This window comes from Sarcophilus harrisii, chromosome 4 (assembly GCF_902635505.1).
Source record: "Sarcophilus harrisii chromosome 4, mSarHar1.11, whole genome shotgun sequence".
Lineage (NCBI taxonomy): Eukaryota > Metazoa > Chordata > Mammalia > Dasyuromorphia > Dasyuridae > Sarcophilus > Sarcophilus harrisii.
The window spans coordinates 340,443,927-340,468,442 of record NC_045429.1 but is presented as its reverse complement, the minus strand read 5'-3'; the positions used below and the strand labels follow the sequence as shown (position 1 = coordinate 340,468,442).

The 24,516-nt window shown below is 33.8% G+C and overlaps 1 protein-coding gene across 11 annotated transcripts in view; it reads left to right on the top strand.

Moving 5' to 3' along the window:
- MBTD1 (mbt domain containing 1) overlaps positions 1-24,516 on the top strand; it is a 76,973-nt gene that overhangs the window by 29,290 nt on the left and 23,167 nt on the right. For 8 of the 11 annotated variants that reach the window (XM_031966429.1, XM_031966420.1, XM_012548090.3 and 5 more), the window contains 4 exons: positions 1,059-1,198; positions 2,380-2,494; positions 3,352-3,434; positions 14,417-14,534. In XM_031966429.1, the coding sequence (XP_031822289.1) occupies positions 1,059-1,198; positions 2,380-2,494; positions 3,352-3,434; positions 14,417-14,534 (456 nt within the window). The remainder of the gene's footprint in view (positions 1-1,058; positions 1,199-2,379; positions 2,495-3,351; positions 3,435-14,416; positions 14,535-24,516) is intronic. The other 3 variants (XM_031966428.1, XM_031966422.1, XM_031966421.1) reach the window with 2 other exon arrangements.

The window sequence follows — 24,516 nt, the reverse complement described above, 5'->3', positions numbered from 1 at the left end:
GAGATCACAGGATACAGGAAGGGTAATGTATAATGAAATAAGAGATTGAAGCTAGGTTATGAAAGGCTTTAAAAGCCAAACAAATTAATATTTAATGCTAGAACTATTAAAGGGCTGCTGGAACTTATTGCACTGACATGGGCAGTGGGTTTAGAATTTAGTAAAAATCATTTTAGCAACGATGTGAAGGATAGACTCGAGTAGGACATAATGTGGTCAGTAAAACCAATTAGGAAGCTGTTAACAATAACCAGGAAAAAGGTGATGAGGGCCTGAAAGAAGATGATATCTCTATGAGAAAAAAGAAAAGAAAGAAAGGATAGGATCTGAAATGATTCGGAGATAGAAAAGGCATAATTTGACAACTCATTTCACATGGAGTGAAGGAAAAGGAAGAATGCATGAACCCTGGTTACAACCCTGGGAGACTGAAAGATAAATGATATCTTTAAAAGAAATAGGAAAGTTTGGAAGAGGGGAAAGTTTTAACGAGTAGGAGGAGAAAGTAAATGAGTTCAGTTTTGCACATGTTTAGTTTGAAGATGTCAATGAGAGATCCAGTTTGAAATGTCTAAAAAGCTTCAACTGATCTGGAACTTAAAAGAAAAACTGGAGTTAATTATATAGAGCTGTGAATTACATAATAAATAAACTGATAAGTACTAATGAAATCAAGACAGAGAAAAGGGTTTAAGAGGGGGTATAATAAGATCCAGCTAAGGAAATAACCAGAAGAGAGAAGAATCAGGAAAATCCAGTGAAGAAACAGTGTCCTCGTTATCAACATTTGCTCTTAATGTTGTCTGGATTTTCTTTTTTATTATTTAGCAAGGAAACTTGTCTCTAAAACCCAACTTGAAGTTCTGGCCATGAAATCATACCTAGGTTTTGATTTTTCTCAACTTCTTGAAGTCTGTTTCTATTATAACCACTAGAAGGAACTTGTAGGAGAATAGAAATTATTATCCCTTGGTTCTTTGGAAGCCTGATTAAGTTGTATGGTTAAAAACTGATTTTTTTGTGAGAGATTCCTGATACCTTTCTTTTTTGTTAATTAGCTACATGTGAAATGTGTGGAATGGTCGGAGTACGAGATGCTTTTTATTCTAAAACAAAGCGTTTCTGCAGTGTTTCATGTTCAAGAAGTTATTCCTCAAACTCCAAGAAGGCAAGCATTTTGGCAAGACTTCAGGTAACGGTACAGAAACTTTTTTATTCTTATGAATCTCTAATTTCTATAGTTTTTTTTTGTTTTGTTTTTTGTTATTTGATGATGATCCATCAAAGCTGGGCTGCTACCAACTGGCCAGTTTCTTGTTTTTGTTTTATATCCTATTTCATAATGAAATGATTTTGTTAAAAATCTTGTGGATTTCCTTAAGAAACAGCCCAGCTCTGCCTCAAAATAATGTTTTTATTTTTTATGTGAATCAAATTTTTAAAATTAAATTAAATCAATTAATTTAATTTGATATTGTGTGAATTCAATAAATTGTTTCTATTTCTCAAGGGAATCTATATTGAAAGTAATATGGCAATTGAAGCATTTTGCTTTTAGTATAAAATAAAAATGTAGTTTTTGTATATTTGGGAGGAGGATGGCAACTTTTCATAACTATGTGCTGGTTTAATTTTGCCTTTATCTTTATTTTTTAGTATTGGTTGAATTAATCATATTCAAATTGCATTACCAAATCTTTACAAGTTTGAGAAGACAGCCTTCTTCAAACACAAACTCCTCTTTTAAATACTTATTGGCTTACTGACCAAGTTATTTTGAGTTCACAATTTGGCTCTTCACTGTCCTTGTTTGCTTATTTACATAATAGATTTACATCTTGAGCATTTTCTTTATTCCACTTAACTGGTAAATATAACAATTTCCCCACTTTCTTCACAGTAGCACTATTATTTCAGCCCTCACATTTCAAGAAATATGCTACATGTACAGTCATTAGTTGTTTCATCAACTTCCCAAAGAAACTAATCTACATCTCGTTGGCTGGCAACTTGTCATGTTATAAATTTTATCTTTGACTGGACATCACAGTTGTTGACTCTGAGCACAAATTGTATTGCCATGTCATAACTCCTCTTGTGTAATTCTTGTGGGAAAGACTTCAGATTTTGCCACAGCCTGATATTTTAATTGTGTATATATGTAATATTTAATGCATAAATATTTAACCTGCATATTGCTATGGCATTCTGATATCTGTGTATTTCTGCATCCTGAAAGCTTCCCACCTTGAAATTTCCTTGTGCTTCCCTAGTTTATAATTTTCTGAAACATCAAGATTTAAATTAGAACCTAGATAGTCATTTTTCAGGGGTTGAATGAAAAAGGTCACTCTTTTTACTTAACTCTTTTTGTTTCAGGGTAAACCTCCCACTAAGAAAGCAAAAGTTCTTCAGAAGCAGCCTTTGGTGGCGAAGTTAGCAGCTTATGCTCAGTACCAAGCCACCCTCCAGAGCCAAGCTAAGACGAAGTCAGGTAATGTGGCAATAGTCAGGGGCCAGAGTTAATGGAAGAGGAGCCTAACTGAACTAGCAAAGTCGTCCTTACAGAAGCTTTCTTCATTATCCTGTCTTTTCATGCCAGTCTCCTAGAGGCCTGCAGAGTAGAAGAAAGCCTGGAGCCAAAGCATTTGGCAAATTGTGGAGAGAAGGAGGGGAGAGAGACGGGGCAAAGCTTAGAGATAATCAGGATTTATCTAATACTTACTGTAGGGCAGTGTGCTAAGCTCTTGGTGATTGTTATCTCATTTGACCCTCCTGACTACCCTGGGAAGAGGTGCTACTGTTATTCCCATTTCACAGATAAGAAACCTGGGTTTAGGTGACTTGCCCAGAGTCACACATCTAATAAGTATCTGAGGCTAGATCTGAACTCATCTTCCCACCCTGTGGTCCTTACTCTGCACACCAGGGTGACACTGAGCTGTCTGAGGCTAGAACAAGAGTAGGGAGCATATAAAGCCAGTTTTCAAGGGAGTAGCAGCACACGGGTAGTAAGGCAATCTGCAAACCTCTAGGTCTGAGAGACCACTGGGGCAAGTGCTTTGACCACCCACCAAAGTAGACCTCGTGGCCTTTGTCTTCCAGAGCATGTTTCTATTCAGTTCTTTTGTGACTGGAAACTCCAGAGCAGACATGAGCTGCTATCATTACTGCTTTCACATGGGGGGTGGCAGGGACTGCCTTTCTTGAATGGTTAACTTGCATTTAATCTAAATTAATAACTAATAACTTTGATGTCACATCATACTGCATTTCAGTGGACTTTTACTGAAACTTAAAGCTTTTGAAGGTTTGATTTTTTTTTTTAATTTAACTTCCCTTTTTTCGCAGCAGTCTCCTTAGAAGGCTTCAGCTGGGGTAATTACATCAACAGTAATAGCTTTATAGCTGCTCCAGTGACCTGTTTTAAGCATGTGAGTAGATTTGCTACTTTTATCACTTGAAGAAGTGTAAATAAATTAACTGGTTTGTTTTAACAGATTACAATGGAAATTTTTCTTTTTAGCGTGCATGTTTGTCATTATTGTTAATGGAAAAGAGTCCTGTATTTGGACTTGTTTATGGAGAAAGCAAAGAATTCCCCTTCTCATTTTGTGTTGTATCCATGCATTAAGTCCTGAAGATTCAGCAGTGGTCATTAGTATTATGATGTTAGCTATTTGATTAAAACATTAATCAAGAATTATTGAAGTCCATAGATTATTAAATGGATTATTGGAAATAATGCAGAATTTCATTTGTTGACTAAGTAAAAGGATTAATTTATTCTTTTCATTTATCTAGTCATAAAAATTACCCTCTCATGCCTTTTTATATAAGCATGTAAAAATTAAATTGAAAAGTTTTCTATTCTGTAGTTTGTTAATGTCTACTTTAGGATGACATGATCCCAGTCTCTTCCTAGCAAATCTATTGATTATCTTTTTTTTTTTCCATCATCCTTGGTATCTGTCTGGCCCTTCAGAACTTATTCTTTGCTTAGATCTGATGTTTTCTTCCCAGTTTGTTTTTTGTTGTTGTTGTTGTTGTTGTTGTTGTTGTTTTATTTCCATTTCACAAGAATAAAGCACTAGGAATTGCTTATATCTATATTCCCTAAATAGCCAGCCCGTCACAGTAGCATATAAGACCTTCCCATTAATTACGTGTATAGTTTAATGCTGTTTCAACACAGTACTAGAGATCATTCTTGCTAAATACATTGTTAAGCTGATAAATAATGTCTTAAATATGGCATTTTTTAAATTTAGGATTCCAACTGTAACTTAAGAACAACCTTAATTATTAAAGTATTCTTTTAAAAATACTTGGCATTTTTTAAAAGTTTTTAATTATCTCTATATATCTATTTTAGACAGAGGAAGACTCTTAAATGACAATTAGCTGAATTATGGCTCTTTATGATTGTTGAAGCTGATTTTGTTAACATTAAGATGTGCTTAATCACAGATATCAGTATATGAACAGTCAATATAGATCGAGCTTCAGTTCCTGCTGCTCTTGAAAATCCAAAGATATTATTTAATTCTCTTAACAAATAATGGTCATCTCACAGAGCAAAGCAGATCACTTTGAAACAAATCATTGAATTTCACCTACATGCTCTAAATTAAGAAAGCATTTAAATGTAGTTTCATATTTGTTTAAATAGAGTTTCATTAGTTCTTAGAAACAAAGAGTTTGAGGTTTATAACTAAAAATGGATAAATCACAAGAATTTGCTCTTCACTCTCCCCCCTTTGAATTAATAGTGGCTGGTCTTTGGCTAGAGAGACACAAATTAAAGTACCAAGTAAAGATAATCCAATTGAACTGAGCTGAATGGAATATCTAATATTTCATCTCATTGAAATGTTAATTTTAGCCACATGCACTATTGCTTCAGTGAGGAAAACAAACCACTGCATAGCATGTAGTCAACCTAGCGATGTCACAGCTTATAAGACTGTGTGGAAGGGGAACTTTAGAGCTTTGTCTGTTTTCCAGCAACAAAATTAGTTCATTTATAAAACAAATAGCCTTTATCACATAAAATGGAGCTGCCAAAGTGAAAAAAGATAAACCTTGACACTTAGACTCACTCTTCAAGTTTTCATTAACTTCTGATGGCCCTCCCTCATTTCTTTCTTTACTGACTGATTCTACTTCAATGAGAATGAGTTTGTTAGCCTACTTATTCAGAATTTTTGTATATATGTTTAAGCTTTTTTATTTGGAATGAAGGAATAAAAAGAAGGTAAAACATAAGTTCTTTTAGGGTGATGACTAGTGGTGCTCATTGAGGAAGGGAAAGGACAGAGTATTTCCATAGAACACCCTTTGTTCTTCCTGGGAAGCAGAGATCGGAGCAAATAAAAACCTCTTTCTGGGATATTCTTCAACTGGTGGAATCTGACCTTTTCTGCATGAACAAGGGTTCGGTCTCTTCTATCTGCTCTTTTAACCCAACTCTTCCCCCCTGCCTCAATCCTTCACTATTCATTTTTTTTTCCTTTTGCACATTTGATTTTACTTTGGCTAGTAATAAGTGATATTTTCTCAGAAAAACTTGTTTGATCTTCATTTCCTGGAACATATTTGATACTGTCCACATTCCTACTATTAATATTGATCAAAAGAGTATTATTGAAATGTGTCTTCTTTGTTTAAATAGAGATATTCCTAAAATTCTACAAAGTGGTTTATCACTTATCATTCAAGAAGAGCAGTGATATTTGGCAGAAATGTGTCCTTATGATTAAACCCAAGCTATCATGGATTTAACCAAACCAGAAGATGCATTTTTTAGTAAATCTGTATATCTTTCTCTACAGAGTGTCTGATGTATCTCGTCTTTTCTCTAAGAATTTGAGAGATGATCCCTATAACCTTTCTTTTTAGCAGTTACAAGTATAATGATCTTAATACCCTTTGGGATAATTGGTTTATTTTTGCCTTAGGACCCCATAATTTGCTTTCCAGAACACAAAATCTGCATCTCAAAATGACTTAAAGTTAGGATCTAAATATAGGGACTGCATCACAGAATCTCAGAGATGGAAGCAACCTCCAGGACTATGATCCATCCCATATCTGAGCAGGAATCCTCTCTATAATATCACTAACAACAGTCATCTAGCCTCTGCTTGAAAATTTCAACAGATAGGAAATTCACTTTCTCATGTATCCCATTGAACTTTGGAATAGTTATTCCCTTAACAATGAAAATCCCTTATATAACAATGCTATGTACAGTATTTGATAGCTTTTAATGATGAAATTCATATGTTCTTTTCTTCTATAAATCATTTAAATTTAATCCTAGAGTACTCTCAAAACACAGCAAAATACATACAGAACATCGCATTACAGAGAATGATGGTTGATTTTTGACTGCCTTTTTCCCCCTTTTTATTTAAAAGCTGCTATCATGCCCCTATTCCAGTCATCTCTATGTTATAAAAATAAATAAAAAGAAGTAATACATGGCTAAAATGATAAAGCACAAAATAAATGAGAAATGCAAAGTATAATTAGAATTTCTTTTGCTTATATGTTTCAGATTTATATTCTACTAAACACTTATGTTAGATGGTATTATGCGTATTCAAGTTTCTACTCCTCACTGATGTTCCCATCACTCAAGAGACCAAAAATGTTTTGGTTGTGTTATTCCTTCTCCTCTTTTTTTTCTATGAAAATAATCTAAGGAACTTTGAACTGAAATGGTCTTTTATCTGTATGAAGGAGAGTATGTACTATGATTCTAAAACTATCCTGAGAGGTCATTCTACTGTATCATATTTCTCCTTTTTTTATATACCAAGTCTTCAGAAATGCAGTAGTGATTACTTTGTTCTTTTCAGATTTAGTAAATGTGTATTTCTACTAGAAGAGTAATATCTTCCTCTACATATATTTATAAGGAATTACTGATTTTTTTCTAGGATGTATTTAGCTATTTATTGAATTTCAGCTGCTAAGATGATTAATTGTCCTCTGTATTTGTGATATTTTTTAAATAGTCGTTCATTTGAAATTCAGCAAACATTTATTGATGCTTATTAGATGTAAGCATTGAGGGAATGGAAAGATAAAAATAATATAGTTTCTGCCCTCAAAGGTGGTTTCTATCTCATTTGGAAGCTATGATAAATATCTCTCCTACCCCCCCAAAAAAAAAAATCTTTTACTAGATAGTATATAGTATATACTGTAAAAGAGATCTATCATTGAAAATAATAGATCTTATCCAGGCACCAACATTAACCATCTGTCTCTTCTAAATTGTGTGATAGATAGATTCTTAATGAGAATTATGTTTTCCGTAGTTATTTTAAAATAATAGAGCATTTTTGATTGATTACAGTCAAATTATGGAGAAAATATACTTTGTACAAAAACATTTTCTTAAATTTTATTACTAACAATAACATGGGCCTTTGCAATTTACAAAATATTTTCACATACATTAATCTCATTAAATTCAACAAATAGTGATTAAGTACCTACATGTAAATGAACTGAAAACAAGTATAAATGAGAGGTTTAGGAGTATTTGAGAAACTTGAGGAAGACAAAATCAGTTTAATACAGCTGGAAGGATCAGATATTGTTCCTAAATGAGGAAAAAAGCAAGTTGAACTTTAAAATGTTGGTGGGATTTGATGAATATAAGGCAGCTGTCCAGATATGAGGATTGCTGTCAGCAAAGACATGAGGTTGTGATAAGGTACGGTAGATTAGTGGATTATTTGTACTAATGTATATGTAGAACAGTTTAAAGTATGGGTAGGTAGGTGGTACAGTAGGTAGAGCATCAGGCCTTGGAGTTAGAAAGATTCATCTTCTCTTGAGTTTACATCTAGCTTCATACTCCTCCCTGTGATATCCTAGGCAAGTTACTTAATCGTGTTTGCCTCAGTTTCCATATCTATAAAATAAGCTGGAGAAGGAAATGGCAAGTTATTCCAATGTCTTTGCACAAAAAAACCCAGTGGGATCACCAAGCATCAGACACAACTAAAACAGCCAATCAACAACAAAATGTAAAGAGAAACCGGAGGAAAGAAAATAGGTTTGGAGTCAAATTGTGGAGAAATCTGAAATGACATTAAAAAAGTTTACATTTTATTTAGGAGACAAAGGTCTTTAAACAGATAGGATCAGAGCAATGCATATGGGAGGTTATAAGGATAGTGGTTACAAAGGACAAATTAGAGAAAGAGACCAGAGGAAGGGCTAGTAGAGGAGTCCAGATGAGATGTGATGAGAACAATGGAAAGAAGTGGGAACAGAGAGAAATGGGCTAAAACAGGCAGGACTTGACAACCAAAAGGTAGGGAGAAAGAGTCAATGATTATCCTAAAATTTTGAGCTTGCCTGGCTGGAAAGGATAGTGGCGCAGTCATATGAGGAAAAAGTAGGGAGTTTAGTTGTAGATATTTTCAGTGTGAGGTATCTGTCTCTCTTTGGAGATGTCCAGCAAGCATTTGGAAATGTGAGACTGGAGAAGCCACTGCATAAAAACAGCAACTGAAGTATTGGAAATAGGTCAGATCACCAAGGAGAGACTGACAAGCAGAGATGGCTGAAGACAGGGGTTGGTGGACACCTATCCCTGGAATTTGTTGAATGTTCGTAAGAGCAAGGGAAGTCAGCCAAAGAAGGTAGGAGAACAGGCAGAATTCTGTCACTTGTGCCTCGGAGTAGTCCTCTGAAGCTGGATATTTTACAAATGAGAAACCTAAGGTATAGAAAAGGTTCCATTAGGAGCTTCATGCAGGGAAAGGACTTGAACCCAAGTTGTGGAGTGTCTGGTTCAGGGTTCTTTTCACTATATAATGACATCTTCTATTGGGAAGATCTCCCTGTTAATGAATAAACTAAACCTCTTCTAGAAAGAATAGGACTAATTTACACTTGTAAAAATCACTTTTATTTTGCATATGTTACATGTGTGAATACACACACATATTTTGCTGTTTACTTTTTGTGTGATCTCTTCAATTTTCTAAAAAATTTTTTTGCTTTGCTATTATGATTTCCAAAGCTCCTTACCAGTATTGATATTTTTTATTAAAAAGGAATGGATTTTCCCCCTTCTAAATCACTAGTCAATTTCCTGTGCTTATACATAATATATACAATCACCTATCACACACTACCAAAAGTTGGAAAGGACCTTAGAAGTCAATCCAATGAACGTGTACATTTTAACAGTGAGGAAACTGAGGCCCAGAGAGGAAATGATTTATCCAATATTATTTGATGACTTATTTATGGTGTTGTCTAATTATTGCCCTTACTGCTATCTCAAACATGATCTTTTTCCCTTTATCACTGACCTTCTCTCTCTGTTTCTATCTCTTTTTTTTTCACATACACACACACACATACACACACACACACACTCACTCACTCTCACACTCACACTCAAACACTGTTAAATTGCAAGGTGAGTGGGTTTTGTGAGAAAAGAAAGGATTTCTTTTTGTCCTTTTAATCATGATTTCTTCATCCTTCTTTCTGTAGTTTCACAGATATATGTGTGTGTGTGTATATATATATATATGTTTGTGTGTATATATATATATATATAAACATATTCTTATATTTTGAGTCCTCATCACTATTTTCTCCCTCTTGTGAAATTTTAATGTATTTCCTATACTTTTATAATAGCAAAACAATACTTTGTTTCTACACTGGATGGCAGTACATTAATTCTCTTTTAAAATGAATTTTGAAAGTACTATAAGGTAGCTTTCATGCGGATTTTCTCTCACTGTTGGGACAGATTTATGTATAATTTCAGAGCTTAAACACTGTCCTCCATTCTTGCTCATTAATGCCAAGAGTTTATAAGTAATTATCAGTGTTATTTTGGCCCACTCTATATAGAGCAAATCTATGTAGATTTTTTTGTGGTCAATTCTATTGTGCATTATATCTATACAATTAATTGAGGATCCATACAACTCTAGAAATCCCATCTGTAGCACATTCCTGAGCTTATAAGAAGAATGGGGAAAGGGAACTTCCCTCAAAAATATTTTCTACAGATGAGAAAAAGAATCTTTTTGTTGTTGTTGTTGGGAGGCCCTTAGCATTTGGATTTGGGCCATGTCCAACAGGACCTTCCTGATTGCAGCTTACCTTGCAGGGAAGGAGAGTCGCTCACAGATTAACCCATACGAGTGGTTCCTGGATCAGGAAGTGAACCAGATCTTCCTTGTTTGGGGAGGCACCTGAGGTGGATCTCTTCGCCATGAGTCTGGAAGGTAAATTTGTTGTTACCTGTAAATTATGGTTCTGCTAGTTCATACTATGCCAATCCAGACTTCAGTTATCCCTCCTGCCAGCAAGTGAAGACAGATGACTTGAACGAAGATGGCTATCGAGGCCTGGGTCATTCAGTCTTCCCCATTTGACAATATTCATTTTTAACAAAAGGGAAATATATATGTATATATGTATATATCTATATTACATATATGTGCATATATATGTGTATATATAGATTGTTTGTTTTGCTATGTGGAGCACAGTTTCCATTGCGGTGCTCCTTTTTCCCCCATTTTTCTTTTTCCATAGAGTCAAACATATGGATTGGTTTAGGAGGGCCTAGCAGAACCACAACCTTACAGGCAAGAACAAATGTCACTTTCTGCTACTTTCTCCTATACCAATCCAGACTGTAGGAACCAAGAAATAACAGAAAAATGAAGATAGTTACCATTATTAAATGAAAATATTGACACATTATTTACTTTAACATAAATTAATTGGTTCATTGAAGTTGATTAATTTTTTTCTATTCAGCCTATCAGTTCAGCAGATAAACAATCAGATCATTAATAAGCTTATTTGTTAGGCTCATTAGAGATACAATGATCTAAAACAGCACCTGTTTAAGAGTGTGTGTGTGTGTGTGTGTGTATGTGTGTGTGTGTCTGTGTGTGGAATTTTAAGAAATACTATGGAGCATTTCTCCTGATCCACAAAAACAGATCCTGTTCATCACACCACACCACCCACCTGAGAAAAAAGAGATGTGCCTCTAATTTTTAAAATTTAACTAGCACCTAATCTACTTTTAAGTAGATTAATATTGGTAATATAATAGAAACTATCTTTTATATAAATACAGATCTACATAATCCATCTTCCTTTTAAGTTTTCTTGTTTTCTTAATTATACCTGCTGGCAATAGGAGTAGCTTTAAAGTCTAGAGTGATATAGGGGAACATAGCAGAACATGAAGAGTCCAGTATTTAACATAAATTAATAAATAGGCCAAAAAAAAGATTCACATATTTTTCCATAACTAGAGAACCTGTTCATATCTGCCCTCCAGAATACAATGATAGCTGAGATACCTTGTTTTCTCCATATGTTTAGAGGCATATTTCATGCCCACCACTGGTAGGGAGGAGCCATAACTGATTCTGTCTTTTCAGTTTGTGGACCTAACCTGTATCACTTCACCTCAGTTTTCTTCACCTCAATCTGAAATTGCTCTTTCTCACACTTTGGCTCTTGAGAAGATAGGGGTTGAACAGATATTTCATAAGTTGTTGGCCTATCAGAAGAGAGTCTACCAAAGAGTAGAAGACCATATATATAGACGTCTACTGACTAATGATCAAATTGGTTAGGTCCTGTATCTCTGATTCCTTTGGTTACTCATTCTTCTGGATATGTTTTCTTCTGTTGATTTGCCTGAAAATATATACAAATACACTTGACTTTACTTGAATCTTTTATTTGTCATCAAGGTTTTAAATTCTTTCAGTATGGTTCTTATCATTTACCTCTGGAGACTTTCAATGTTTTCTGTATTCTAAAAGTCATTTATTTAATTTAGTTAATTATTACAGTGGTGTGCAAATTAAATGGGACAAATTAAAATAATTGCATTTATTGATTTATATAATAAACAAATATTAACTTGCAATATGTCCTCTTTTTGCTGCAATCACTTGTTTTCCATGATTTTGACCAATAATTCTCTAGTTCTTCATCATAAAACTTTCTTGCAATGAATATCAAACATATTTTTGACAAATAGTCCATTTTCCTCATCTAACTTTGATTATAACCTATAGGTTATCAATAGGGTTTAAATCAGATGAGTTCCCAGGCCACAGAAACATGTTTCTCTCCATCTCTTGGACAGATTTCTCTTTCTTTGACATATATGGCATAGTTAAAGATTGTGCTGCAATATTCCATCTCAGTTTGGGAATTTCTGTCATTTTAAGATAGTTCTGCTTCTCAGTATGTGCGTATATAGTTATCAGAGTTTAGCATTGCCTCAGCAGGGGCGATCCTTCCAGGCCCAATAAAAGTAAAAAGTTCCCTGACAATTTTTTTCTGGCAGATGTTTTTCATAGTCCATTAGAGAGTCCTAGGTCTTATAGGATAACCTAAACTTCTTCCAACAACAGTTTTGTTACAGCTTTGAATAAAAAAGTTTCATCAATAAAAAAAAATTCGCTTTTTTAATCTTCAGTTCTCTACTCTTTGTAATATATCAAGCATTTTTGTTTCATAACCACTGTTAGCAACTTTTTTATATATGTACTAGTTGGTCATCTTGTTCTTTCAATTTTAAGAAGCATGCTCTGGATATAGAGAAATTGGGAACAACCCTTACAGCTGCCAGGTCCCTCCAAAAGTCTTTACTTGTCTTCTGAAGATTAATTAGGCTCTTTTTCATTGTAGACCCTTGGCAATATTTACCATTTTCAATTGCATTTTCCTTTGTGTTTTGATTCTATTTATTCTTTTTATTCTTTTTCACTATAAGCTTGAATGATCTTAAGATGTTTGACTTTCCCAAACCAATATTCACAATTATTTCTCTAATTATCATTGGAATGTGCTCTTTAAGAGCTAAAAATTTTGTATCTTCATTTAGAATAATAACCATTCTTGAAAACCCTGGAACTAAATATGCAACAAAAGAGATTATTGAGAAACATGCAAATGGCAGAAAATGCATCACTCAACCAACAAAAAGTGGAGAAATTGGTTTAATTTGATTTCAGCTTGTCATTCTGTTCTGCAATACAGATTAGTGCCATTGGATGCATATGTGTACATGTACACATACCCAAATACATATGATTTGCTTTCCCAAGGTAAAACCATATCTAAATTATTATTTTCCCACATCATTGCACTATCTCCCTATTACATGAAGAAATAGAAGCATGAGATACTTAGGAAATATTTCATATCCTCTTAATTCAACATGTCTGGTTATGGTCAGATGTTTTGAATGAGCCTAGCATCAGTAGATACAGATATACATATATGACCATTCCTAGCATCAGTAGATACAGATATACATATATGACCATTCTTACCACAAGATGAAACCATATAAAAATCATTTGTCCCAAATAATTCACACACCACTGTATAAAAGCTATAAATAAGTTTCAAGCATTGAATTGACTAAAAAGTAATAGGGGATATATGTAATATAATAATTATAATAGTTGTAGACTATATTAGTAAAAGATTTTAGAAAAATCCCATCATCTTATTATGTTGGTTAATCACCTAATGGAGACAAAAATCACTGAGTTTTTTTGGTGATTGCCATTTTCTAATGTTCTAAGTTCTTCTTTTAGTGATAAAGATTTACAGTAAATTATTATGTTAATCATGAGAGAAACAATATCAACTGGTTAAACTAATAATTTACTATAGGATAGATCTCTAAAATTGTGCCTGTGCCTTTTGAGTGTTTATTTCCTGCCACCTTCTCTTTTACCCATTCTTATAAACTTTATTTTGTGAATTAGTCTTAAAAGTAAAAAAAATTTTATACTGAGGTGAAAAAATACCTTGAACTTTCACAAATCTTCTCTTACCTACCTTCTCTTACTAACTTGGAGTATATTGCCCCAAATACCATAAGTAATGACATAATGCATGAAAGGCAGTTTGCTAGTTTGAATTATTTTTTCTTGTTATTCTTTGTTAATTAAAATGATATTCATTCAAAGGTATATTGCAAAAGACAACAACTATTTTAAATTGGCTCTGTCTTGTCAAAGCTACTACAACTGGTTTTATAATTCTGCTTTTATAAAATATTATTTTCTTTATATGCTAAAATGATATTCTGAATTCTGAAACTGACATTTGTGTATTTTAACTTCTTTGAATTCTGTTAAACTTGAATTCAATCCTGATGCTAGATAACACATAGAAATATCTAATAAAAAAATTCTATAAAAAGAAAAAGAAAAAAAGGTTGAATTTTTAGAGAACTTTACATATTAGTCTGTCATTTCTTGCATATTTCTTATGTTGGTGACAGTTAATAAAAATAAAGATTGTATTCCAAGCTGAGTGCTAATAATAAGGTGCTAATTTGGTACTTTTTACATGACAGGCACCCATGGGGACCTGCTGGGGTGATATCTCAGAAAATGTGAGGGTGGAAGTTCCCAATACAGACTGCAGCCTACCTACCAAAGTCTTCTGGATAGCTGGAATTGTGAAATTAGCAGGTGAAAAAACCTTCATAGTAATTGACCAAAAAAGCTAATGATACCTATAATTAGATTATTTTATAGGTGCTTGTAAATTTTATGCTACATGGAGGTTTGGGAAGTTATAATGAATAATGAAAACTGATTTATGTTAGCAATTTTGTGCAGCTTATTTGCTTTATATAATAATTTGGATTGTTAATGATAGCAGTATCCATGTCAACATGTCCTGTCACTTTTTCCTTCCCAGTGTTTCTCAGATTTGTCCCATTCTTATCATTCTCACTAATATCGCCCTCTTGGTACTGCAGTACCATACTGTTGAATAGGTACACAATTAGGAGCTCTCCCACTATTAGTTGTAGCTAACCAGTTAGCCTAGGTCCCTGCTTTTCCAGGTCAAAATTTTCCACGGACTCATGATATGGAAATATGGGAAAATAGAGCAATTCTCCAACCTTGCTCTGGATTTCAGATCTCTTTACTGTGACCAGTGAAGGAACATTGAGACTACTAAGGACTCCAACTCCAGAGGATATATAAACCTCTGAATTATACACACATGGAAGTTGGGGCAAAGAGGGAGATGGCAGAGCAGTGTAGAAAACTATCATTTTTTTTGCCCCACCATAGGACGTGAATGTTAAGTATAAAATATATATTTCAAATGTTAAAAAAAAATGTAAATAAAATATTAGAACAATAAGTCTGTCTTCCATTAAATGTTTTAGTGTAATTTTTTTTAAGTTTTTAAATCTATGTAATAACTCACATTTAGACAGTACTTTTGAGTTTATAAAGTACTTTCCTCAATGTGATATTTTAGTTGTAGGGTTTGCGGGGATTTTTTTGTGGACTTTTTAAAATTTTAAATGACTTGTTATAAATTATGATGTTTTAGTTGTGGGGTTTGAGGGGGTTTTTTGGACTATTTTTATAAACAACTGTTACAATTATGCATAGAGAACCTAACAGGTTTTAAAATGTCACTGCCCAAATCTAATCATCCAACAGATTTGTTATAAAATAAAGATCATAATTTGGTATGGGAAATAAGATTTGCCCATTAAAAAGTAGCAGCAATAAAAAATAATTTATTATGAAATGATTAAATAGTGTACGATTAAATTTCCATACACAAACACTAAGAACTAAAATAAAATAGCCCAGAGGAAGGAGGAAATTCTGAGTTGGAGTCATCATACCTAGTTTATTGTGATATGTCCTCCTATTCAAGCTTTTTCTTTCAATCCATTCTGCTTGATTAATCTATCCTGCTGTTAGATTAATCTTCCACGAAAGCTATCTTTTCACTGAAAAAGCATTTGATAAAATTTATCCTCTCCTCATGACTGTTTAGATAATAGAAATACTTTTATAGTGTCATTAAATAGTATATTGGAATTCAGTTTACTGACAAAAAAATATTAAAGCCATCCTTTTAAAATTGGGAGTAAAATAAGGATTCCTAGAAAACAGTTGGTGATAAAGGACTAGAGTTTGGGAGAGAGATGAAAGCTGAGTGTATAGATTTGAGAATCTTTGCATAAGAGTTATATATGGAGTTATAGTGGAGTCTATGGGAATTGATAATTCTAACAAGATAGACTATAAAGAGAGAAGAGGAGAGGGCCTAGAATAGAACCATGCATATGTAGAGGGCAAGACGCAGATGTTGATCCTCTAAAAGGAAATCAAATATGTAGGAAGAGAACCGTGAGCAGTGTTACCAAAACCAGGTTGGGAAGAATCCTCAGCAGATGATCAGCAGGGTCAACTGCTGTAGGGAAGTTAAGGAGAGACCTGAGAAAAGACCACAGAATTTGACAATAAAACTATCATGGATGACCTTAAATTGTTAAAACTTCAGTCATGGGGATGAAAGGTCAGAGTGAAAGCGATTGAGAAGTGGGATGTGAAAAGATGAAGACAACAAACTTAGGAGTTTAGATGTGAAGAGGAGGATAGCTATAAGATGATTGCTTAAGAAGCTTATTCAAGGTTTTTGCTTTTTTGTTTGTTTGTTTGTTAAGCATGTTTGTCCCCAGCATTCAAATATTCTTCCTTTTCACTTCCATCTTTGATGAGAATCCCTGACTTCCAAGTTTCAGCTCAAATTCTATATACTGGAAGAGGCCTTTACTTATACCCCCAGCTTCCTTCCACATTAGAGTTACTTTTCATCTCCTCTTATCTTTTATACACCTGCTTATATACATGTCATCTCTCCTCCCCAACCCTAATAGAAGGTAAGCTCCTTGAGGGCAAGGATTGTTTTTACCTTTTCTTCATGTCTCCAGTGTTTAATGTGCTTCCTGATACACAATAACTATTTAATAAGTACTTATTGATTAATATATATCTGGGCATTTTTGTAAGAAAGGAGGAAAAAAATGGATACGGAAAATTGATATGCCTAATTTTCAGAAGGTCAAGCTCCTGGAAGAGACAAGCAGTTATAAGTTTAAGGACAAGACTAGAAGAATTAGTGGTGGCAAGAAAAACATCTTATCTGCCAAAGCTATAACAGAAAAGAAAGAGTGAATGGTGATTATCCAGGGTGGGGTTGAAAGAGTACTAAATTTGGAACCTGAGGACATTTAACCCAACCTCAGAAAAGTTTCATAGCTTTTCTGAACTCCCATTTTACTCTAATAAAAAACAAAAGCATTAGAATAAACTGGCCTTAAGACTATTCACATTCAACATAGTGCTGAAAAAAACAAGTAGTATAGTTTTTGCCTTGACATCTGATTTCATTAACATAGACACTTTGCAGGGAGGAAACACCTACCAATGCAGTCATACTTGCTCTGAAATTTATAATCTAAGCCCTAAGAGATTGAGTGAATTGCCAGAGACACTACATGGCAGTTTACACATAGTAACAATAACAGTAATATACAGTATACCAATGAAGGTCAGATATTCATGGACATATTTCCTTCTGCTACACAGACCATAGTCCACCCATGCCTTTCCATTCTGTACAATTTTTTTTTATCTTTTTTTAAATAGCTTTTTATTTACAAGATAAATGCATGAGTAATTTTTTACATCGACAATTGCAAAACCTTTTGTTCCAACTTTTCCCCTCCTTCCCCCCGTCCCTTCCCCCAGATGGCAGGTTGACCAGTACATGTTAAATATGTTAAAGTATAAGTTAAAAACAATGTATGTATATATATCCAAACAGTTATTTTGCTGCCTTCTGTACAATTCTTGACGATAACTTCCCATAAATTTGACATGGAGTCTATCACCCTTCCCAGGGCCCTTCTTCATATTTTCTTCAGAATGGAGCATGTAGGCTGTACATCATTTGTACTTGGCTCTCAATGTATTAACCAATCCCATCATTTTTTCTAGTCATATATTTCCCTGACATACTTTACACACTTTTGCCTAATTAATATCCTTTTGTATTCACTCTTTGTAGTCCTTTGGGTGACTCTTAACCTCAGTATTTCATATCTGTCCCCATGACTCCCAACCATACACCATCACTAGAAAAATACTGATGTAAAAAGATAGCCTTTTGTGTGGGGAAGAAGCTTGTACAGTTTCCTAAAGTCAGTACATCCTGCTGTTTCCCTCTTCCTACTTATCTCTAGGCCCCACTCATTGTCCATTTGCAGTGTCTAGGCCAAATATGTTTACTATTAGATGAGTAGCTGATGGATGATTGATAAATTATCCATTTGCAAATTAAGACTTTGACAGCCACCAACTTGATTTTTCCTGTCTGGATAGTATTGAATAAACCAAACTCTTCTGGGTAATTATGAATTTCATCTAGGAAGCTCTGCAATGTTCTGGAACTTGATATACCCACCACAGTTTTATCTGCAAACCAGGAATATGTGGAGGATTTCTTCAACCTGAGCTCTATCTTGCATCATCCTTCAGGTACTTAAAAGTGGCAAGTGCCTTTGGCAGTCATCTTTATTGGAAAGAGCCACTTGAACAAGTATTTTCTAAGATTTTGAGATCTCCTTGGGAAACAACCTTGATGGAAATGAGCCTCTAAGGTGGCATTTTCCTCTACCAAAGCAAATGCTTTCATGCAGATATATCAAGTCAATTTTGTGATGATAAAGATACAACCGACTGTGAAGAATTATTTGTGACTTCCCTGCTTATTCTCCCCTGATTCCATCATGAAGAATCCCTTCAGTGCACGTGTCCTTGATTCTCCTATTTTTGTAAAGGCAATCATTTATGAGTCTTAATTTTCTTGATTATTCTCTTGATTGCCTTTTTTTAAGTTAATATTACCCAAGGTTTTCCCCCCACATCTTTGTAATCTTTTTTCACAAATGTTGAGAATGAATCCGTCAGGGCCTCAAAACTGTCTTCTCGAGTATGTGTGTATCTGATCTAGTCCAGATGCTTTCTTGTTGAGTCTTTTTGTTTCTTCAGTACCATTTTTAATTTTGTCTAGGAATATACCCAGAACTATTTTGTGAGAGTCCAAATGTAGTTTGTCTATGCTTGATGGTGAAGAATCTGTTATAATGATATTTAGAGCTCTCTTTAATTTTTCATCTATGTTACCCTTCCCGTTTCACCCTTAAATGCCCTTGTGATATGATGGGTTTTTCTCCAAGCTTTCTTTAGAATTATATTTCCTTCCATTGCTTCTCACTTTAATATGAGAAAATAATGCATCCTCTATTAAGAATTTTCCATCATCCTTCATTAGATTTTACAGGTGATCAACTTTGCAAGTAGATCACTAGCTGAGGCAGTTTCTAGATTCTTTATTTTCTTGTCATACTATTTAAGTCAGTTAAACTTCTAATATTATTCTAATTATTATTATTATTATATGTTATTATTCTAATAATAGATGTCATTGTCCTCTCATCTGTCATTTCCTATTTTTAAACTATTCAGAATCCCATTTAATTAGGTTAGATTGAAGTTTACTGAATTATGTATTATATCTTTTTTCTTATATTCAAATATATCTTTTTGTGGATTTAACTGTACATAAATCACATATTGAAGAATGATTCCCACATATACTCAGTTTCATTTTTGTGATAAATTTTGTTGCTTTTCATTTTCAGTACCTGCTAGCTCGTTTCTCAAAGAAAATATGTGACATAAATATTAGGCTTCTATATAGAATTGAAGCCTTTGGCATCTTCCATTCCTTACTCCTAAACTTTTTTTCCATTGTTTGTCACCATCTTCCTCCATACCCACATTTCCATTGAATTCATTAAATTATTAAAATATGTATTTAACTTGAAATATCTTACCAAGTTTTTTATAGAATTTATCTATTACCCCAACCTTTGGAACTAGTATTAGAACAATTTAAGATTATTCTCATGGTGGTCTTTTTTTTATCTTTATCTTTATCTTTATCTTTATCTTTATCAAGAGCAATGTAATACAAGATGCCCAAAGAAATTATTTTTCATTTAGTGTTTGGATGTAAGATAAACCCAACTTTTATTTTCCTCTCCAAAAAAAATCCAATAGCCATCCTTCCATTTAACTTCAGTTTGGTTTTGTCGTTTATGGTGAGAATGTGAAGTTTAGTATCATTCAGTTCTTCTAACAAGTCTTTTTTGGCCATTGAACAAACATCTCACAATTAGAGTAGTAACATCTAGGTTAAGGTTTATAATCTAAAACTCTGATTCTTGGCACTATCTTCTCCCTTTTCCACCAATCTGGAACTAGGAATGCAAAGTAGACACACTGGACTAAGGATAATTTTTTATTTTCTTTTGCTTAATGAATTGCAGTAACAATATCTCAGGATAATTTATGAATTTAAAAATGAGCAAACAAAAGTTGCAGCAAAGAGGGGGAAGAAGGAAGAAGAGTAAATGGCCAACAAGGAACTTGCCCTTGTGAGCTTTAAAATATTTTCTACAGCTACAATTTTCAAAATTGCCCAAGTCTAAAAGGAAAAATGGGAAATGAAGGCAAAGAGAGTTTCTAGAAAGAAACTCAGATATGTTGGATCCTCGGTGGCCAAACTAAAATAAAACATAGTATAAAGGGAGTAGACCAAGTTAAACAGGAAAGATGTGTGAAGAAAGCAAAAACTGAGAAGTCAGGCATAAAAAATTACATGCAGTTGAATTATTGTAGAGATAAATTGGTTAATGCAAATCCTAGCCACCTTTTGATTGTGTACAAAATTGGACACCTTTGGTTTAGGGCAACCTTAAACAACTACCATTGTACAGAAAATGTCCTGTAAAAAGCAAGGCCACCAAAAATGGTGGCTTATAATTTATGATTTGCCTGTTAACATTTTGCAATGAGGAAAAGAATTCATTGAAATTAAACGATGAAAATAAAACATCATTAGTCATATGCTTTGAGGAACAACTTTTATATAAAAAAATTTTTTTAGTTCCTAAGTTATAAAGAAAAGTTATAAGGCAAGAAGAGTTAGGAGTTGGGGGTTGTGGAATATCACCTCTTCTGTCAGTCTTGGCTGATATGTTGGCTAAGTTTTACCTTACTGCTTTTTTCTTATTTTTATAAAAAGTTTTGTTTCAAGAGATGACTCACTGGGCTAGACAACAGGGAAGAGATATTTAGAAAGTAATATAAAAACAACAAATTGAATTTCTCAGAGTAAAACCATATGCTTAAACCAGTGTAAAAGGTCAAACTGGGACAATTTGCAATAAATCACAGCTAAAATAACTTACAGAAATTAAAAGATATTGATATGTATATAAAAGTAACAAATAGGCAGTCTCTAATATATATAAAATCAATCAGTTGTAGATATTTCACAGGTTGAATCATACAAAGTAAATAGACAATTGGAAAAATGTTTAAAGCCAAACAGAGAAGACCTTTAGTGAGTTTGTACTGCTGTATTGGAGCCAGGCTCTTTGGAGTTCCCCAAAATCAATTTTTACATTTTCATTGTGAGCATTTACATATCAAAATTGGCAAACATTTTAATATTTCTTGTTGACTAGAGAGAAGAAAGTAACAGTGAAAATGTTAATAACACTCAACTATAAAGTATGTTGTACGTTATTTTGTTTTTTTCATCTTTGTAAGCTCTACGAAAATTGGGACTTAAGAAATCACAGTTACTCTCTGTGGCATTGATTCAGTAGAGTAGGACTGAAAAGAAGATTAGGAGTATATCCCAAGGAAATTGCTTTCTATACTATTTCATAAAAAAATTTATGGCAGACATTTAATGGCCAAAAAAAAAAAAAAAAAAGAAGAAAAATACACTATTGTCAGTAAACTCACCGTGTTAATTCAGTTTACACAGATATTTAAACCCATTTGATCTTCCTTTAAGTATAGTGCTGCTTCCACTACATTATTTATATTGAAGTATTACATCACCATATAAAAAGCAAATAAAAATATGCAGAGAAATTATAAAACTTCTTTGCATTAAGTAATACAGGGTGGGAAAAGTAGAACTAAATATATGCTGACTACAATTTTGTACATGCATATGTGTGATATAGAAAGGCAGTGTGTTTTAATGGCTAGCTTCATTTTAAGTCAGAAGGGTCTCAGGGCCTTCCTCTGACACACCTGAGAGGGACTGTCATTTAGCCTCAATGTCAGAGGTAACTTTTAAGACTTAGAATTCTTGCTATTCTGCATTGATAGAAAAAATTTACTCATCATCATTTATCTTTTCAAATGAAATCACAATTCTGGTCCTACTTTTTAAAAATGTGATATAATATATCCTTTTTAAAGGTTTATAGAATTTTTAAACTCCATTTTACTATAGCCGCTCACAGATTTTCACCCCAAAAAGTTGCATCTCACTCATTTAAAACTGATACTCTTTTTGCTAATTATAACCTACTATCATACTATACCCATCTATATCTCATCCTTCTTAAAACCTGTATTTCCCCCTCATTTTAAATTTTACCTCCATCTAGCCCTTAACACTTTGCTCTGACTTCCATGCCTTTCCAGTCTTGATCTGTAGTAGCCATTTCAGTCCTTCAATGTCGTTTGTTCTTGAGCCCCTCACTCCTTTCTCCTTCCATATCTTAGTCCCAGTCATTCTCACTACCTTCCACATCTTTCCCTACTCAGATGCTGCTGGACAGAACTGGAGGAGGCCACATAGCTGTGCCAGCTGGGTGCAACACACACCTAATTTGTCCAAATTCAATTGGGCCCACATTGCAATAAGACAGGCCCCTTTGATTCTCTCCTTTGAGTTCTCCCTAATTTTTTAGATAAGGAAACTGTTACTGTGTGAGTTAGTGACTTATTCAAAGTCATTTTCTTATTAAATGACAGAACTGAAACAATAATCCCAATCTCCTACTCCCACATTGAATTATAATTATAATTATAATTCACCTTCATGTGATCTTTTTAAGACTTGTACAACTCAACATGTGAGAGAGTTATTTTTCATCATCTACTTACAGTTGAGAAAATAAGCTCCAGAGAAATCAGGTTTCCTTGTACAAATTAAAAGTCACACAAATAATCTTGTCAGATGCAAAAACTCGGATCTTAATCTGGATCTACTGGTAATACTTAATTCAGTACTCCTCTAATTATCCTATGTGGCAATTCATTTCTTTTGTTTTAATTGAATTTTTATTTTTTTCTCAGTCAACATAAATCTGCCTTCTCTCCTTTTCGCCTCCTACTCCTCAATTGAGGAACAAAAACAAAACTCCTGTTACAAATATGTGTGATCAAGTGAAACAAATTCCCCATTAGCCAATCCCCCCCCCAAAAAAAAGTCACATAACATTTTTTAAATATTCATTTTTTTGAGTTTCATATTTTCTCCTTTCTTAGCCATGGAGAAGGCAAGTAATGATACTCATTATACATGTGAAATCATATAAAAATTTCCATTTTAGCCATGTTGACAAAAAATAAAGTGAAAAAAAATGCTTTGATCTGCATTCAAAAGTGCATCAATTCTGTGGAGGTAAAATACATTTTTTCATTCAGAATCTTTTGGAATTATGAATCATTGATGTATGTAACTAAGTCTTACGCAATTAATTATCATTACAATATTGCTAGTACTACATACAGTGATGTCTAGTTCTACTCACTTCACCTTGCATCAGTTCATATAAGTCTCCCCAGGTCTCTCTAAGATCATTCTCAACATTTCTTATAGCACAATAGTGTTCTATCACAGTCATACCACAACTTAACTCAGCCATTTCCCAAATGAGGGCATTCCCTCTTTTTCCAATTCTTTACCAAAAATAGTTCCTATAAATATTGTGCTTATAGGACTTCCCCCCCCCCCCGCCTTTTTTTTTCCGATTTCTTTAGGATACAAATCTAATAGTACTGCTGGGTCAAAAGGATATATACCCAGTTTTGTGGCCTTTGGGGCAGTTTCAAATTGTTCTTTTTCTCATAATCTTTTGATCTTAATCTACTTTGAAGTTTTTTTGAAAGATTTTTTTTTTTTACTTCCTTTAAGATCTGGCATTCCCCAGATGCTTCTGCCATTGGCTATCCCTTCAATCATCAGACTCCCTAACCCTGCTGCACCCTCACACACTGGTCCTCGAGGGGACTGTCATTACATTCTTGCCATTTCCAACTTCTTCCTTTACTGCCATCACTCAGCAACTGCTCCTCCTTTGAAACCCAATTAAGATTTTCCACCAAATCCAGGTCATGGTAATTATCATATGCCAGCTCCTGGTTTATTCCCTGCCCTTTCTCAAGAAGTCTGACACCAGCTTAATATTTTTCCTCTACTTGTCAGCTCCAGCCTTTATGTAAAGGCATTTTGTCCTTCCTATTGAGTCTCTCTCAAACTCCATGCCCTCCAGGTTTCCTAACCTCCTTCAGTCCTCTGACTGTCACTCTGCTACACACATTAATTGTGACCCCTGCCTGATCTCATTATTACCCCTAAAAGATTTTATTTCTCTTTCTTCTAGTAATGTGTAACTTCTCATTCTGTCTCTTTCTATGTCTCCCCTTAAACCTGTTCTTTCCCTCTTCAATTTCCTTAAGTCCTCTG